The sequence below is a fragment of the Lonchura striata genome, chromosome 1 (assembly GCF_050655825.1).
Source record: "Lonchura striata isolate lonStrDom1 chromosome 1, ASM5065582v1, whole genome shotgun sequence".
NCBI classification, from domain to species: Eukaryota; Metazoa; Chordata; class Aves; order Passeriformes; family Estrildidae; genus Lonchura; species Lonchura striata.
In genome coordinates this window covers 52,201,470-52,221,345 of record NC_140703.1, presented here as the reverse complement: position 1 = coordinate 52,221,345, position 19,876 = coordinate 52,201,470, and the positions used below count along the sequence as shown (strand labels likewise).

The following is a 19,876-nucleotide window of genomic DNA, read 5'->3' as shown; positions in this document are numbered from 1 at the left end:
CAGACAGCTTGGTTATATGTCTTTAAGGTGTATTGCTATGGAAGTGCAGAAGCTTGTGTATGTGCTACCTGGAGACATGCATACCACATAAGGAGTTTTGTGTGTTAGCCTATTTACAACCTAGACTGGGTATCAGCTTGCTTTGTCATGTTTCTCCATGTGTTTGAAATACTACTTTGGCACCTTAAGATTAGGTAGATGAAAAGCAGTGTCCTGTGCAGTATAATTAGTGTTTCTTCAGGAATTGTATTAAATCTGAAAAAAACAAACATGACAAACCCCTCTAATTAAGGTAGGTCTTAGTTTCACTTTTCCAAAGTGGAATTTAACTCTTCTTCCCTGGAATTACCATACTGTTACATGATAGTAACATGACATTAATAACTGATTTATTAAATACAATTCAAAAGTAAGTTTAGGTCTCAAGTATTAAAAGGATCTGGTTTTGCAGATATTTAGATATTCTGTTAATTGATGCTTCAGAGCTATCTATGACAACTTTTTTTTTCCAGAGGTTAACCAATTTAATTTTATACTTTTGGTAGTTGTCTTCTAACTCTCAACTAGATAATACTGTAGGAGCTTCAGTAGCCCACTCAGTGAAAAGTGTGTGAATTGCAGCATGGCAGAATGGCATGGAAGAATTCTCCATTCTTTTCCACAGAAGAATTGTATTCTAAACTTAATCTTTCAATGTGCACTTAAAAGTTAAGTGCCCTTACTGACATTTCCTGTTGGAAGATGAGCCATGTTTGCACTGGATAACAGTGTATTTGCACCATTATGTTACATATTTGAAACTTTAGCTAACTTGTGCACCCCTTTTAAAAGTATCTGACACAGACTAACATTTATAATGATACCATCTTTATAAATAATGACATGTAAACCGATTAAAGAAGAGAGTGTTTAATAGTGTTAGTTTGCTTAATGTATATCCATTCATTAGGGTAAACATAAACCTATATACCAGTATGTGTTAGAATTAATGACAATCATGTCTTTACATGTATTTTTAATGGTAGACCATGCAGAATTCTCTTTAAAACTTCCTGGATGTTGTGATTTGTGACCTGAAGTAATTTTAGTAAAAGTGAAGATAAGTAGGTATGTGAAATACAAAACAAAATACTATTTTTTATCAACAGAATAGGTAAAATATGGCTGGTAGATTAGGGAGCTTTTCTGTGCTGTCTTATAAATATTTAGGTGTGTTTTTACAAGAAGGCATTTTATCAGTCTTTCAGCTGCTGATGTCTGTGAAGTTTGTGTCCTGCTCCTGCTGTCATATACTCCATATATGCTGTTGCCTAAACTTCTCTTGTCTATTAAAATCTAGCTGGACAATTTTCCTCCTATAACTGTACGAAGCATAGCTTTCAGCAATGTTGAAAAATTATGCACTCATACAGTGTCTTTTACTGCAAAATAAATGTAATTTGCAGTTGCTAAATGTTTGGTTTAGTAATGACATCTTAAGGCTCTGCTCAGATTCAGTTAATAATATTGTGATATCCATTCATAATAACCAGAGAGAATAATTGTTTATCAAGCATCCATTACTGAGCTTGCTATCAATCACAGCAGTAAAAAACTGAACTCAGTGGTTTTCTGGAAAGTAGGATATGGAAAAAATCTAAATGCTCAAGAGTATTCTCACATTTTTAACAAGCAACTCTTTTTGTAGTCCATTAGCTTTACCTTGCATTAGTGAATGACCATTATTATTTTGGTCGTTCTTGTGAATAAATTGTTAAGTAGTACAGTATTTAGGACAAGTAAGACAAGTTTGTGAAAAAAGTACCTGTGGAGTAGAAAACTGAAAAATGGAGTCTAGTTTGGGGATTAAAGTATAAAAGTCTGCTATTCTTGGAGAGAATTGGAGGGAATGAGTGTGATTAGGAAATCTGCTGATCTTCAAAAGGAATACCTAGTATTTAAAAGATGAATACTCTCTGTGGCTCTTCTTGCTTTGCTTTTGTTGTTTCGGTTTCCAGAATAATCCATAAAAGTATGCAAGGAGGAAAAAGAAGGAAAAATGGAAATTAATGCTGATGGACCTTTACGCAAACTATTTTATTTTAGTTTTTCTTCCACCAAAGCTTTCCATTATATACTTCAGCAAACATAGGTTACCAGAGATACAGTAGCTACAATTTGGGATTAACTGGCTGTAATCTTTCAGATAATGACAGATGTTGGTAAACTTGCTGAACAAACCATTCTCTTCCTTATTTTTTTTTAAATTTCAAATTAACTAGCAAGTAGCTTCACAAGTATCTTGACCTGTTTGAAACTGTTGTAAAAGTGGTATGACTTTCATGCTCCTAGTATAGGTTTGCAGACCACCAGCTGTTTATATGAGCGTTAGTGGTCTTGGAAGTTGTGCTAATGGACAAATGCACTGGAAAAAAAAGGTATATATAATCACATATTTGTAATAAGATAAAAATAAGTTGAGTATCAGTTACTTTGTGATACTCAAATACTGAAACAAATGAAAGCATTACCACCTGAATATTCATAAGAGGTTTTCACATAAATCAGTTGGTGATTATTCAAGTAAATATCAGTGCAGCTGTGATCATTTCAAAATGTTTCACTTCCTAGAGCTATGAAGACGAGAGGAGGAGTCGGTCAGAGCTTGAGGTCAGATGCCAACGTTTAACACTGGAACTGGCTGATACCAAACAGTTGATTCAGCAAGGTGATTACAGACTGCAGAACTATGATAAAGTAAAATGGTAAGTATCTCTATAATTCAAGTGTTTAACTAACATAAAAATGTTAATAAAGATCAGCCTTTATAGACCAGACTTCTTAATTTTGTTTTTGACTTAACACATGGAGATATTTTTCCTTACCTCATACACTAATGGTTAAATTACCTCCTTTAGTGTATTGCAGACATAAAATTAACAACATTTTGAAAACCAATGCATCAAATTATCTTCCTAAAAGTTTATATTTTCATATTTACTGTGTTTTCAATAGAGCCTTGCAGTCTCATTGTAGCTAAGGAAGTGGGAGCTGTTGATGGCAAGCATCTTGGAACAAGTACTCTTTTTTTATTCATAGTTTAGAAGCAATGATCTAACAAAAGGTCCTATGCTCTACTCTGTGCTGCTTACTGAGTGAGTTAGGAGGGCAGGACCTTGGGAATTAATATTTACAACTCAAGATATCCTTGAAACCATAAATTTGAAAGGGGTGTTTTGAGAACTCTGGCAGATAATCTTAGGATTACCTTAGTGAATTTGTTTAACTGCAGAAATTTCCAGTTTCTAGCTTTTTTAAAATACAGATTGTACTGTTACAGCCAATGTTTTGAATATCCATCTTGCAAAAACAATTGCAAAATAGTGAAAATTGACTTCTTGTAATTATACTCATAGATGTATACTTCACAGTCCAGCTTCCAAATAACTTTTTCATTGTGCTTGCAAGTACAAGAAATCTGGTCTTTGGCACATTTGTTGAGAAATGTATTCAAAAATGGGGATTATGAATAGAAAAGACCATGTCAAGTCCTTAGTTGTTCATATGGAATGAACTCAGGTGTAGTTACTGACACAAATGACTGCCCACTAATTCATTTGTAGGGGAATCTGTCTTCTGGATTCACAGTATTTTTGGTACAGCTATATGTACAAAAACAACTCTGGAATCTGTCTGGCATCTTGTTGCAAATAGGATGGATTGGTGCTATAATTTGCTTCCTATATGCAACTGCATCTTAATAAGTAGATTGTAATAACTTTCATGTGAATGGTTCCAGTGTTTAACAGTGTGGATTTAAAATAGTCTTGAGTTGAGGAAAGCATGAATGAACGTGCCAAAACTATTTGAGAGAGTAGGTTGTATTCAGCCGAGTAGGCCCAGACGAAGGGGAGGGGAGAGCTCTGTTGGTATAACTGCATGAGGATATTTGAGAGGGTTGCAGGAGTAAATCACTTCCAGACTGGTTTCTGCCTTTAAAAAGCACTATGTCAAATCTAGTTCTGATGTACTGCAAGTTATCTCAGTTTTAAAGTGATCCAATGCTTAATATAATATTGGTAAGCTTTTTTCTAAACTGCAAGCTCATACTGGCTCATTCATTTCACTGTTCTGACAGGGTGAGAGTGGAGAAAGCACTTTTTGCTCAGGACACCTCAATTTTTGCAGCTGTGTCTTGTCTATTTTAAATATGACAATCCATTCTGGTATCAAGGCTATATGCAGGGGAGAGTACCTACTGAGAACAAGTATACATTGCTTTCTGCTCTGTTAGGAAGATGGGAATGAAGTTGTTTCACTTTTTCATTGGACTTCCATGTCTGCAAAAGATTGAAGAGAATGTCATGGAAAATAGCATCAAAAGCTTGATAAAGCTGGAATAATGGATAAGGGCATTTACAGATTGCTAAGAGAAAAAATGTATAGCCCAAAGTTGCACTAAGGAAGACTAATCAGAGGAGAATTAAATAATTTAGGATGGGAGTTTGAATATTGTAGAATTTTCTTTGTTTCTGATTATTTAAATAATCCTCAATTGTTTCATATAAAATGATACTGTTGCAGGTGTTAATAACTATAAAAGATTAAGATTATCCCCAGTTGTTCTGTGAGTGATTGGTTGGAAGAAGTCAGTGTTGTCAACTGGAAGAAGGCTGAGAAATTTAAAAGGCACTCGAATTTTGTTCATTACACTTTATGCATCTAATAATTTAACTTTGCTTTCACAGTGAACGTGATGTATTTGAGCATGAATTGTCAGAACTCAGGAGAAACTATGAAGTACTGGAGATGTCATACAAAACACAAACTAAAGAAAGAAATGACTTAGCAAAAGAGGTAAACATAAATTTCTTACCTTAGTAATTGTGTGTTTCTTCATCTCAGGAATTTGATTCTTTGTCTAATCAAATTTGTCAGGAGCATGGAATAATTTAATTAGAATGGTCTCAAGAAACCAGCTACTCCAATCCATCTATGCAGTACAGAGCAAGATCAGGTCAAGTTGCTTAGGGCTTTGTCAAGTTTATAATGTCTCCAACGATGGAGATTCCATAGCCTTTTGGACAGTCTGTTCCAGTGATTGTCTGCCCTCTTGTGAAAATACATTTGTAAAAACTAATCAGTCGGTACAGCTTTTCTCTATTGCATTTTGTCCTGTCACTATGTACGGCCAAGAATCTAGCTGTTTTTATGTGTTCCACTTGGATAGGTGAAGATAATAATCATATTTTCCACAGCCAGACTTCTCTTCTGAAGGCTGAAAAAAAGTTCCAAGTATTTATCTTAATCCCTTGTCCATCTTATGCTATAGTTCATGACCATCTTAATAGAGCTCTTCTGGTCCTGCCTCAGTATGTTAATGCATGTCTTTAGGACATGCGCATCATGGGATATGGCAATCTAAATATAATCTCACAAGTATGGAACACAAGATAATAATTTTCCTTAACCCACTGTCTGCAGCCTTGTAGCCACTTGACCTTCTTTGTTGTCAGGGCACACACATTTTTGTCCCATGTTCAGTTTTTTCAACAAATGTTTGCCTATCTGATCCATATTTTGTGATCTTTTCCATAGAGCTGTTCATTACAGGAGGTGGCTGAATGCAAAAGTAAATGACATGGACAGTGGTCCCCCCATCCACAGAGCTAACGTTTTTGTCAGGTTTGATAGGTTTGGCCTTGGTAAATTCCTGCTAGTTTTTCTGTCACCTTCTCTTTCATATTCATGATATAGCTTCCAGGGGAATTTACTTCATAATCCTTGCAGGGACTGAGATTACATTTACCAACCCAACTGGGTGCTTCTCCCTGGAGAAGGATTCTCGTTATCAAAAGCCTTGATCTCTTGCTATGATCCTTCAAATGGCTGGTCAGCCTCACAGCAACCTCATCACTGGTCAAGTTCTTCCCATTTTTTCCCAGGCGTTATATGCATGCCATTTTCCTAGGTATATGACTTAGAAGGCTGAAGCAAAGACAGACTGAACTCTGCCAATAAGCTCAGGAGCCTGGGAGGCCCCAGGGGAAAATTTACCATTGGAAGATTAATGCTCTGAGTATGCTTGATATGCTGGCAGCTAAGCCCTACACAGCTGTTTGCCCATCTCAGTGGGATGAGGAAGAGAATCAGAAGAGTAAAACTCAATAAAACTCATTTGTTGAGATAAAGACCATTTAATAGGCAAAGCAAAAGCTGCACACAAATGCAAAGCAAGTCAAGGAATTCATTCCCCACTTCCACTGGGCAGGCAAGGGTTTATCCAGCAAAGCAGAGCCCTGCAAGAATAGTGTGGAAGATCTTTGTGTGTAAACACTTTAGCAGCTGAATAAATGAGACAGACTACTCCTGAGAGTATTCAGGGAAGATGTGTTCCTTATGTCTCTGTGTGAATAACCAAGTTTCAGAGAAAACAAAGTGGCTAAAACTGCGACTTTAAAGATAGCACTGCTCTGCCTAATTTTACAGGAAGCTGTAGAGATTGTCAGAAACATTAGGGAAGAAACTGAGTTTCTATTAGAAAGTACCCCTTTGGTGTGAGTCTGAAGGCTTTGTTAACAAGTCTGTTTATTCCTTGATCTAACATTGTAAGAGGACACCAAAGTCAGGCTTGTTCTCAGCATACAACAATGGCCAAGAAAGTACTGTCCTGTACATCAAGTTCGTATGTATGAAATAGTGCAGAATAGCAGCAATGATGGCTTTTGTCATTAAATTTATACTGAATTAATCAGAGTGAATAAAAGTAGAACTACTTTAAAGTAAAATACCGCTTCAAACTGTGTATTACTTAAATCTCCTGGAAGGTTTCTGCTGATTTTTGTGTCTGCTGATACAGTATCAAGTCCTGGATTGGAAGAACATCCAATTGGAAGTTTTTACACAGTAAAGACTGTTCCAGAGGAGGAGTATTCATAGAAGTAGTAACTGCTTGCTTTTCTTTATGTAGTAGTCAATGATGTCTGTTCACTATGGATATACAGATAATCTGTTACTTGGAGGGAGACCATGTTTACTTTTTTTTCTTAAATCAAGTATACAGGCATTTATACCTTACCCTGAGTGTGGTGCTCAGCAAGTAGGCTGATGGGAGAAGAGCATGCCTCTAAGAGCACTGTTTGTATATAAATTGTCATCTGTTTAACTGCTTGCTCCATGTCTTTGTCTCCAGTATCTTCCCTAAGTAACCTTTAGTCCTTGTATGACTTAGAAAAGGTGAATTCTGTCTAAACCATGTATATGATGTCTTTATAGCTGTAAGAGACATGGTTCTGATAAGTTATTAATTTATCATTCTTTGAACTTGGTACGTGAAATCCTCAGGAACTTAAATGCCAAAATTCTATGAGGGTATGAAACTGTTTTGTTGTCATGGTTATGGGGTTGGGCCACCTTGCAACAATGCCCATGTGGTCTTTGGCTGTTCGCTGTGTTCACTTTGAATGGATGGAGACTACTCTCCCTCACATTACTTCTTGTTGTAGGAAACATTTTCCAAAGTAGGAACAAGAACATGTTGAGAGCAGATGCCTTTGTCATCAGATCAGCCTTCTGTAGCAACACCAGCTCTTTGCCCTTGGGGCAGGCCTGGAGCATTGCCTTGTCCACAGCAATCATGCCTTACATCAGCCCAAGAACTATGAGTTTTACCATTTCTTTACAGAGCAGTTATCACCCTGGTGCCCTTAAACATTTCACTGCTATTCCTGAGAATATCTAGTCTGTATGACAGGTTGGCACCAAGATTTTTCATCAGTATTTCTGACATAGCACTATGCAGTACCACTACTATTCAATACCTCAGCACTATTTAGATACTGATGTAGAGGAAAAGACCTCTTTTTTCAGGTGCTAACTACTGGAAATAAATAATGAAAGCTCATAAAATTGTATTATTATTAAAGTATTTTTTTCAGCTTAAAGCTTCATCAACTTAAAGTGTAAATAGAGTTTATTGGTTCAGATGATTTCACAGTAGACAGTTAAAATTAAATTGAAAATATGTGTACATAGGTTAAATAATTATCTTTAAATTCATGTTAAAATGTTCTTTTTAATACCTTTTATAGCTGGCAACCATACAACAATCCCTCAACTTGCTGCAAAAAGATAAAGATTATCTTAATCGCCAGAACATGGAGCTTAGTGTTCGCTGTGCACATGAAGAAGATCGTCTTGAAAGACTACAGATTCAGCTAGAGGATGCTAAAAAAGCTAGAGAAGAAATGTATGAAAAATATGTCACATCCAGGCAAGTTATTATCTGTTCACTTTTATCAGTAGACAGGTTCTTTAACTGTTCTCCCTTGTTTCTTGGACAAATCCCATTTAATTAATTTTATTTTTCAGAAAGTAATCCATATTTTTGTAGCTAGAAGCAGAACACATTTCTTGGGTCATAGTATTTATCCCAAACATTTTTTTAAAAACTTTATAAGATCATAACAATGGAAGTAAACTTGCAGCATTGGGAGTTTATGGCAATTATTCTTGTAGGTTTACTCAGTTAGTTATAAAACAAACTTTTTGTTTTCAATGTGTATCTATAAATCTTGTCCTGTATAACTAAGAGGAAGTGAGCTAATAGGAGTCTCCTGATAGACAACTAAAACAAAAATTGTTACCTAAATGAAAATAGAAGGGCATTCTTGAAATTATTAGTTATGGAGGTCCAGCCCATATCAGAAGAGTCTTAAATATTATTTTTCCTTTCAATGCAATCACTCAAAGTTTTTTATATTTGTTTTGCATGTTTATATCTCAGATGTTCACCCAGCACTTCTGTATTTTAAATAAAATTTTAAGTCTTACTTTCGAAAATTGAAGAAATCATTCTTTTTTGTTTTTTTATGATAAATCTTTTAATTTTATAAAAGGTCTTCATACAGTATTTGCTATAGTGGGGCACAGTTGAGGAAGGAGAAGACTTAAGAGATTTACTTTTATCTTGAAGGGTCAACTGAAATACAGTGTCTTAATAAAAGGAAAACCTGTAAAGTTGTTTTTTATGAAAGGAAAAGGAAATAAAATAAAAGGAAAACCTGGACAACAAACATTCTCCATTTTAATATTTTTGGGCTTCTAGTTAATGTGAGGGAGTTTATGACCAGCTCAAGTACACATTTCTAAGAATTATGCTTGGAAATCATAAGTATTATGATTGGAAATCAAATGAAATCTAAAACCTTTTACTGTTGTAAATGCACATATCTTCATAATATGCTTTTGTTTCCAAACCTGTGATTTTTACCAGTTGCTTAGTTGATGATTAATTTTTCTTGAACATTAAGTAGGTGATATAAAATTTTGACATTCCTTATCTGTTAAGCGCTTACAACATAACCCTATTTTTGTAGGAGAGATTCTTTATGAGATTCCTTAAAATCTGTCATGAGCTTCCAAAGTTACAAAAAAAGTCAATGTTTCCCTGAAATGAAATTCTTTTATCCTGATATCTTCTGTAACCTGTTGCTTAAAATCTTTGTGTTTTAAATAATTCTTATGTTGTATTGACAGGATAAATTCCCAAATCTTAGGGATTTCTGACTTGACAAATCTCCAATCTATTCAATCTTCAATGTTTCTTGTGATATTTTTTTCCCTCATAGAAGGTGCAGATAGTACACAAAGAAGTATTGTACTGGCATGGCAGCATTGCAAGTCAATAAGTTGATCAATCCTTAGCCAGTGCTGAAGAAAACAGTGAGGAGTTAAATGGTTACTTAATATAAGCACTTATATATATGTCAGCACCGTAGAGACGGATAAAGAAGTTCTGGAAGAATGTTAATGTTATGTGATTAATCAATATTTTAAATTACTTTAAAAATTTTAATCTACATGCAAAAAAACTTCTGTTTATTCACAGTTAAATATTATTTGTTCCTGGTTGATTTTCATTTAATTTATGTAGCAACATAAGCTGATAGGTATTTTAAGTCATTGAGAGGTTAATGAGTATAGATTGAAATAGAATGTAAAATCAAGAACAAGTCTGCTCTTGTAAAGCCTTACCTGAAGTTTTGATACTTTGATTAGTGCAATATGTTTGTTTATTTACAGAGACCACTATAAAACAGAATATGAAAAAAGATTGCATGAAGAGTTGGAACAAATAAGGTTGAAAACAAATCAAGAAATTGAGCAACTAAGAAGCACCTCAAAGGAGATGTATGAACGTGAAAACAGGTAGGTAAGGTGTAGGCAATAACCTAATTGAGGAAGAAATGACTAAGCACTGTTTTGTGCTTAGGTATAATCCTAGCTGACTAACTCTTGGAGAGGTGTTCAAAATGTAACAATTTAAGCTTGGTTGTAAAACTGATGGGAGTCTTCTAAAAACTAAAATAAAATTATACTAGTATTGTAAATGATGAACCGCCAACATTATCACTTGAAAAGGTTTATTAAAATTCAGGTTCCACTTAAAATTTGGTAATTTGAAGTTTGTTCAGAGGTATAATATTAGTTAATTAATATGGGATGACAGTTTATCTGTCATGCTCTAGGGGCAATCTTGAAACTGAGCAGAAGAGAAGGTGTTGATGCAGAAAATGATGTAGGAAAAATCCAAAAGACATAGGACTTAGACCTGTATGAATAAATCTAATTGAGTTTTTTTAGAGCATTGTGATTCAAAAAAAACATTGATTTCCTGTAAATTATTGTAAAATTCTCATTTGAAGAAGATTCTAGTTCTGCAAAGACTTGCATGATAAGTTTGTATGTATGCAATCTAGTTGAATACCATGGAATTATATGCACATGCATAAGCTTTTTAGGGACTTAGGGATTTGGACCTTTGGCACCGAATTTCTTCTTTAGATTGTTTTTTGCCCATTTTATTGCTTTAAAATGGAAGGAGTGCTTAGTAACTTAATTTGACTGTAGATGTCCTGAAAGTGTCATGTGGAGAAGGAAATGACAGTAGTAAAAAGATATTTGTGGCATCAGCATCCATTCCTCTAATAGGTAGTTTTTTTACTGCTGGGAAGAGTGGGAAAAGAACATGGCTTCTGCTGTATTTCAGTCAACAGAAAGGTTCTAATTAAAAAACAATTACATAATTGTGTAGTTTTGCAAGTGTGAGTAAAATAGACATATACATCCACACCACTTCCTGTATGCAAACCTATTTTGAATTACAAAGTATGAATTTAAACCTGCACTCCTTTGGAGATTTGACAAGCGTCTGTATATCATTGAGAAAGCTACTGAAGGATATTTCATTTGTATCTGGAACTGCTTTACAGAAGTTTTTTTCCTCATTTTGAAATAATTACTTCTGAAAAGCAAATCCCTTAGATTTGCCTACATGTTTAGCAAAAAAAAAAAAAAAAAAAATTCAAAGAAGACTTTCTAGCATATGTTCTTTATAGAAAATACTAAAAATCCACCATAAGGCAGACTACCTCAATGGTAAGACAAATGGAATTTCAAATTGTGAGCATAACAATTTGCAGTGAATTTGTGTAATGTGATGAGATGCTGTTTGTGGCTGAAAATGAAGTTAAGATGCTGGTTCCATCATCCTGCTCAAAGCATGGAATGGTATTACACTAAGCTAATCCAATAATCTCATATTCTTTGCCACTTTGCCAAGCCTGATGTGCCTGATAGTTCTTTTGAATTTATTGGTGCTTATTTTACAATTGGATGAATCAGCTCAAGAAACTAAAATGGGAGGGGGCCACTAATAAAAAGGTGATGCTTTCATGCCTAATTTCTTTGGCATCAGTTTCACTTGTATGGTTGTTGTAAGCATGGGTTATGTTTGCATTAGCAAGCGTGAGTGAATTCACAGGGCATGTGAATGTCTGCAAGGGGTTTACACTGGATTACCTGTAGTCTGTTCCCATAGCTCAAACACAATTTAGTAGCTCAGCATGTCAGGTGCTTTCCCTGAGCACCTTTTCTGATGTGGGTGAATCTGACAGGAATCCAGTTTGTGCCTTCTAGACCAGTTTAGGGATGTGATAAAGTGTAATAAATGGCAGTTGCCAAGAGGCTTGTTTGAAAACCCAATAAAGATGCCCATGAGCTGCTGCCTCCTGTGTCTTCATCCCATGTTTTTTTCCCCCCATGCCCATTCTTGATCCTCTAGATAGTACTTCTGTCCCATTTCAGAAGGTTACTTTCACTTGATAGGCTGGCTAGATGCCTCATAAGACCCCAGTGCAGCCATTTGGGTAGGTGCTTCACCTCCTGTGAAATGACAATCACATAACTGACAACTGGCAGCATTACTGGCTCCTGACTCTCTAGAAAAAGAGTATTTCAAACGAAGTTTCATCACATCTATGATTGTGGTATTGTTGGTCGAATAGTCCCTCACTTGTGTCCTTTTTCCTCGTACTGCATTTTCAATTGATTAATTGTTGAGCTAAGCAAAATAGTTTATTCTCTAAATGAGTCTCTGTATCTCTCTTACTGTTTCATTTTTATCCCACTTCCACTACTGTGGTCTTAAGGATACTGCTCTGGACTCCTACTCTAAGACACAATATGCTTGATCTTAATGCTGTTAGCAAAGTGTATTGTCATGTTCCCATATTTTGGTATAAGTCTGTTTTAAATAATCTAATCTTAAGGTCAGTCCCTGAATTTCTTCACTAAATTCTGTAGCCTGGTAACTCAACTTTTAAAGCAATTTTTGTTATCTTTCTCTAATAGTCAGTTAACTGCAACATAATTCTGATGTTAGTTTTTTATGTGTAACCATTTGCTGTTCATATGAATTACTTTGAATTCAGGAAGTGCTACCGATAACATTTATTCTCGAAAATAGTCTTTAAACCAGAAATTATATACCTTTAGTGTGATACAATGACCTAAGTTCACATGTACATGAGCATAATAATTCTCTATTTTCCTTTGTATCCTGACTTTTCACTTTTCTTCAAAACTTGCCTGAGCCTTTAATTTCACTTTGCCTTAAGTTAGAAAGTTGTTGTTGGGAGAGGAATAAACAAACTTCAGTAGGAAGATCTTGGTTGCAGCCACATTAGCAGATCAGTTTGGATGAAGAACGTGCTGTTGAAGTGAAATCCCCTAGTCATTGGTGCTAGCCGTGGTTTTAGCTTGCCTTGCAGCTGTGCTTGGATTTGTTCATATTTGTAGCATATGAATAGGATTCCTTTTAAATAAAACAAAATTGAAAATACTCTTTAAGATCATCTAATATGTTCAAAATACTGGTGAATATTTATCATAGAAGCAAACAAGCAGTACAGTAAAATCCTTGAAACCAGTCATAATGCAGATGTCTGATCCTCAACAACCAGTTAGCTCTGGCAAATTGGCTGATGCTGTGTTACACTATAAATATTGGACATTGAGTTTATATACAGTATCTAAGCTGTGCTTCCCTTCATTACAGTCTCCTGCAGTGTTAATATGTAGCCTGCTTGCAACATAACAGACTATTAATAACTAATTCCAATTTTTAACCACAAATACTATATGTTTTATTCTTAGTATCATGCTGTTCTCATTTGTGTTGGTCAAATAATAATTGAGGTAGTTTGAACATCTTGACTGATCCTTGGTTATAAAAAAAAGGTGTATCAATTGATTGTAATAAAATGTTATTTTATGGTTCTTTGCAGATCAAAAATGTTTCCAGCAATAAAATCCAGAAGGAGACACCAATGACATGCATTAACATACACATCACCCTAACTAGACAATTAGTTGTACGTGGAAGTAGGATTTCTATGCTTACCTAAACTTTTCTTGCTCTATCAAAAGTTGTGAATCATCTCAGCTAGGCAGACAGCATTCCTTCAGTTATTCCCAAAGCACCAAGGAAAATCATTCGAATTTATTTAATTCCTGCAAAAATTAAACTATTTTTAGTTCTCGTCTTCTAGAATAGAGTAATATGTATATTTACCACATGTAAATAGATTATTTGATAACTGTTTTTTACAATTTCAGAACTGGAAGCTTTACTGGTATATATGAAAATAACCTGAAGTAAAGCCTCTGTAATAAATAGGTGAATAGACAGACTCTTCTGTCATTCTGTGAGAGCTGAAGAATGTAGCATTGAAGTTCGGATCAGAGAGCAGTAATTAATGAAGCAAAACAGTCTTGTTTCTAACAGATTCTTAACAGAATAATTTTTGTTTCCTTCAGAAATTTGAGAGAAGCACGAGATAATGCTGTTGCCGAAAAAGAGAGAGCAGTTACTGCTGAAAAGGAATCTTTAAGAAAATATGATCAACTCTTAGAACAGTAAGTGTTTTTAAAATGCATATAAAAATCTAAAGGTATAACAGTGTTTATATCTAGAAGGTCTAGGTAGGAGCTTACAAAGAACAAATTGAATTACAAACTCTTTGTTTAAATGAAGTTGCAGCAGACTTAATCATTGTAGCAAATTCTTTCCATTATCACTGCAGTAATAAGATCAAAGTTTTGTATTTCTCCTACCATACTGTAGAGACAAGCAAACATAATTATTCATTTCATTGCAAGAATGTTGATTTTATACTCTACAGTAGCAATGGTCATATTCTGAACCTGTTTGTGGGGTTTTTTCTTTAGTTGAAAGTAGAAAATCGTTTTGTAAGATGACTTTAATAGTTTTTATGAAGTTTGGATAGAGGGCAGTAGTCATGAACAGTTATGTTTGCTACATGTTTTCTTATTACTGTCTCTTCTCAGTCCTTCATACTCCATGTGTAGAATATGTTGTCTATATCAATGTACAATTCCATTCAATGGAGAAAGAAACTATAGTTGATTTTTTGCCTGTTTACACGCAGTCTTACTTTATGTTCACCTTTCCCTTACTTTTTGTAAATTAAGAAAATATGCTGTCATTAAACTATGAGATAATGTAAAACTATGGACAGTAATCAAAGTTCTTCAGGTTAAGTTTGTCATGTGTCTTTAATTTTGGATTTAATTAATTTTTTAATACATTTTTAATAAAAATGTTTTCTTCTGTAATGAAGAGATCAGTTCTGTGACTGTGGCAGTGACTGTGCTACCTAGTCATCTACTCAAAAGAAGTACTAGATAAGCCTTCTTTGCCCTGAATAATTTTTAATTACAGGTAAAATGTTGTTAACTTAAGCATAGGAACAAATTTGTTAAAGCTTTTAATTTTTATGTATAACTCCTAAATTGCAGTGGTGATACTATGGAAGAAATAGCACTACCTAAGGATTGAAAAATGTAATTTCTAACTGATGATGTCAAACAGTAGGGGTAGGTCTAGGGCAAATGCAATGGATCGGAGGACTTGATATCCATGATGAGTTTAAGGGGTTTGACTTCAGATTAATTCTAGTTCAGCTGAATGTGCCCAAGGGTGCCAAATGCCTTTTAGTGGTTAGAGCACATTGGAGGGGTTGTTGGGTTCTCAAAAGGAATTCAGTATGCAAACACTGCGGTGATGGCTCCACAATGTGTAAATCCATTTGAATAGCGAGGACCAGGAAACTTGGTTCGAAACTGATCTCCAGGGTTAAAATAAAATGCTCATATGAGCCAGCACAGATTTCTTTTTAATGAGACTCCTGCCTTTCACTGTGGTAAGATTTACTAAGACATGGGGATTTCATATATAACTGGAAGGTCCTCTTGAAAATCAGTCTGGCATATCATAATTTGAGTTTGCACTTTTACATAATAAAAATACTAACTTTGCACTTCTTCTATATTTTTAAACTTAAGAACTGTGGAGAAAATACTTTTCTGTCCAGCTGAATTCACACTCATGTAATGTGGCCTTTTTTCATATTGTTGCTTTATTTTGGAGGAAGGATGTTCCACTACAATTAGAAACATAGGAATCTTACTTGATACACGTATACTTCTTTGCTCTTATAGCATTTTCTAGCGATAAGCTCTCCAGTTAAGTAAAACTCTCCTTTCCTCGTGTTAAATAAATTAATAAGTTGATTAATGCTGGGTAGTGGAGTTCTAAGAAGTAGATTGCTCCTCAGAAGATCATTTTCTGCTTTGGAATATGGAAAATCCATACTAGCCTTTTTTTAAATATTGGTGTCTCTCTTTAAAAGTACCTCACTTCTAACACATAACAGGTGTCAAGACCATGACTTTCTCTGCATTCCAAATCGTCTACCTAACTGAACTGCAAAGTAACTAACTGGCACGTTGAGATGGTAGAAATACCTTAACTTAAAAGATCCCCAGATTCTGAATTTACCATGGACTCACATGTGACAGTTCTGTGGAACAAAGAAATGTTCTAATATCACCAGAAACCCCTGGGATGAAAAAGGAGTGCCTGTGTTGTCCAGTACTGTATTTAAGTGATTATAACAGCTTGTTCTACTTTAGTAAAGACAAGGTGACTCATCGTAGTTACCACTGGTATCGTAATCTGTATAAACAAACATGTTTGAAAGCTTCAGAAGTATGTGGAATGTTGACTGGCCTGAATGGTGGTTAAATAAAGCCCCTGGCAAATCTTGTGATCAGAAGTGTAACTAATACCCAATTTTCTAGTCAAGTGCAGTTATTTTCTTTTTTTTTTTTTCTACTCATGATTGTGATAGTTCTCTGTGAACAGCTATTTACAAAGGCCAAGAAAACACCAAAGTGATAATATTCATGAAAGAGTTATGTTGAGAAAGGATCTGCTGTTTCAACCTTAAAGTAGACCACTGTGATGTCAGGATATAGGTTTTATTGCTTTCTTTGCAATTATAAATCTGTAATTTCTGTCTGAGAATCTATGTTTCATTTACCTATGATAATGACAACAACGTTAAATTATTTGATATTTTTGGATTAAAGTCTTGTCGATGTCACACATGTTCTAAAAAAAATGACCAAAGGGAAACATTTTCACTTGTTGTTGCTAATGTGACTTAAGACTTTTTCTAATTACAAAGCTGTATTACCTCAGTTGAAATTGTCTAGGGGTAGAATAAGCAGAGCAATTCTGTAACAGCACTGTCATCTACACAGTTAAGTGCAGGTGCTAAATATGTTCCATCCTTTCCTTCTTTTGAACATTCCTGGGGTATTATTTTCAAACTATTGACTGTTAATCTGTTACTTCTCCTTGCCAAAAGAAAAAACATCCAACCCACCAAAACACCAACAGCAAAAAAATACTGCCACCAAGAAACCAGAAGTGCACTGTGGTTTGCTATTGGGCTTTTTCCTGATAAGCCACCTAGTTTCCTATAAGGTGCAACATAGACTTAAATGGTTTCTTTTCTTAAAGTGGACTCAGAGGTCTAATATGGTGTGAACTCATACTAGAGCACTTTTCCTAAAAGAACCATCTCTTACCTTTGATTGTTGACTTCCTTTAAAGTCAAATTCTTTAAATTTCTTCTAAACGTAGTATAATATCTTTTTCCAGGACTCGGCTCTATCAATTGAAACTGGCTGAAAAATTCTAGAATTATTGGGAGCACAAGGGAAATTCATACAAAACCTTTTTTCTTAGTGAGAAAAAAAAATGCTCAGCATGTAATTGTGCTTTTCCTATTTTTGTAATGATAAAGTGAGAAGTGTAGAATAATGAAGAGAAACAAAATAGGTATGCAGTAAACAGAAAACGAGTATTCAAGGAAATTGTGTTATGGCAGTGCCGTTCCTTCAATTTTGCAGTGGACGCAAAAACTAGTTTCAGTTCCCATCTCTGTCCATCAGATAATAGGATATTTTAAATTATGTACTTTTTTCTTTCTTATTTGCATATACACAGATATATAGATGATGAATTTTAAAACATATAGTTTAAATGATTTATAATGTTAAGTCAGGGTAATGAATACAGAAATTGTTTAGAGCCTTAAGTTTGTTCTGTAAAGTTTTCAAAGTATTTTGTACTATTAGTATTTAAACATTTCTGGGTTGATGTACATAGCTCAGTTCGTAAAAATTTTTGATTTTTTAATGGATGATCTACTACAGGTAAAAATACCTTTAGGAGTATTTCTGTAGTTTCTGCTTGGAAATGCTTTTCTCAAATAAAAAACAAAATAGAATAAAGATTGCTGACATTTCTTAACAGCATTTGTCTCTGCCACATAGATTAAGAAAAGTATGCAAAAGATGTCTGCATGTTTGTGTTTACAGATTTATTGCTTTTTGTTCCAGTCAGCTGCAAGCTGACTATACAACTTAGAAACTTGTTTTAGTCTCTCCATAGTCTTTCTCATTTGAATATCTTTTATCCCTATTTTTTTTGTTCTTCATAATTGTGGTATATTTTTAGAATATATCAGACACTATCCAATGCTAGTCATCTGTCTTAAACTTTTTAGGTGATGGAGAGAGGGGATCAATTCTGTTCATCAAATGGATTTTTAAATAAGATGAAATTAAGATCCCTATGTCTTCTTATTAATTACACACAAGCCTAGAGGATTATCTTAGGTGAGAAGATAATTAGATAAATTTCCTGAATAAATAAATGTTAGAATACATTTAGAATCTCTGTGGAGCATGCAGGAATCTCATAATTAGTTTTTCATGTATTACATTATACTTTAATTGTTAACAGAAACACTAAAACTAATTTTTTTCCCCTTCTGTTAATGTATTTTTATAATCTGGATGTTGCTGACTGCAGTGACAGAATTCTAATATTAAAATTACAAACTCAATGTGTATATTTGCCGGAGTTACTACTAATATTTAAATAGGGGCATATTATCTCTTCAAGAATATTTATATCAAATGAAAATTTCAATTATGAATTTTAAAAAATTCATACTGAAGACTGCTGGCCAAAATATTCTTCAGCAATGCTGCTGTCACTCTGTGATAAAAACTTAGATTCTGAATCAGGATCTTAAAATTTTACATTCTTAGCTAAGATAGTGTTCTTGCAGGATAAATGTTTTGAGCCCTGTAACCAGTCACTTCATAACTGTAACTGTCTTTATATTGAAGAATTATCTGCATCAAGCCTCATAGGAATGCTAAGTTAGTCTGATGTCTGACCTTTCTGAGCTTCATTACATCTGGAACACAGGCTTTTAAGTTTGTTCTCTTACTGTGCAAGGAATGTTTAATGATTATATTTATAGCTCTAAAAATCTTTTATTTCAGTTGCTCTTGCCCCAGCTCATAAGAAATAATTCTCACAAAATTCTCATTTTCCTTTTTATTTCCTACTAACCAAAATGTTTTAATCTTAAAATATTATGATTAGGAGAGGCAAATTGTTCAAATGGTGCAATGGCTATTCTGAGTACCTAAGAAACTATTTATTTACTCTTTCAAGTCCTTAAGGTGTTTTTGCTAGCCTGGAAAGATTGAAATATATCATGTCCTTTGAGAACAAATTCAAAAGCACTTCCAAATTCCTTCAAAGAGGGATTCTGCATTATAAGGATGCTACTGCTTATATCTATTTCTTCAATTACTGGGTTGAAATTTCCACTGCAGTCCATTATTTTGCTGTGGTTGTTAGTGTTCCTCAGGTACATACCCATTTTTGGGACTCACTACACCCAGCTTCTCATTAATGGTGAGCAGTGCCAGGAGACCAAGTAGAGGTCCTTACAGGTACTAAATTTCACATTGGGTTCAAAACGAGACTGGAAAAGCTCAAGACAAATTTAAGAATCCCTTTACAGGTAGAAAGCACATCACCTTTCAGGAAATGCTTGAGTGAGAAGTAGTTGAACACTAGTGGCAGAGGATTAGGGAGAAATACAGAATATGAAGAAGTTTTTCTTGCGTTTCTAAAAACACATTTTTGGCCGCAGTTGGAGCCAGCTTTATCAGGCTACATATACCTTTTACCAGCCATCCTATGTAGAACAGGAGCTATGAAACACAGGGGAACTTCCCAGGCTTTTACTGCATGTGCTTTGGGTCTCTTTGAAAAGGGGACATTACACTGGATATAATGCCAAGATACAAATTA

General features: G+C 34.5%; 1 protein-coding gene across 19 annotated transcripts in view; it reads left to right on the top strand.

Moving 5' to 3' along the window:
* The window catches only part of PIBF1 (progesterone immunomodulatory binding factor 1), a 106,641-nt gene that overhangs the window by 14,997 nt on the left and 71,768 nt on the right, over positions 1-19,876 (top strand). For all 19 annotated transcript variants that reach the window (XR_014958835.1, XR_014958827.1, XM_021548014.3 and 16 more), the window contains 5 exons: positions 2,611-2,744; positions 4,728-4,836; positions 8,070-8,251; positions 10,063-10,188; positions 14,140-14,238. Coding sequence is in view for 17 of the 19 variants with exons in the window: in XM_021548014.3 (XP_021403689.2) it covers positions 2,611-2,744; positions 4,728-4,836; positions 8,070-8,251; positions 10,063-10,188; positions 14,140-14,238 (650 nt within the window). In the remaining 2 variants the exon portion in view is untranslated. The remainder of the gene's footprint in view (positions 1-2,610; positions 2,745-4,727; positions 4,837-8,069; positions 8,252-10,062; positions 10,189-14,139; positions 14,239-19,876) is intronic.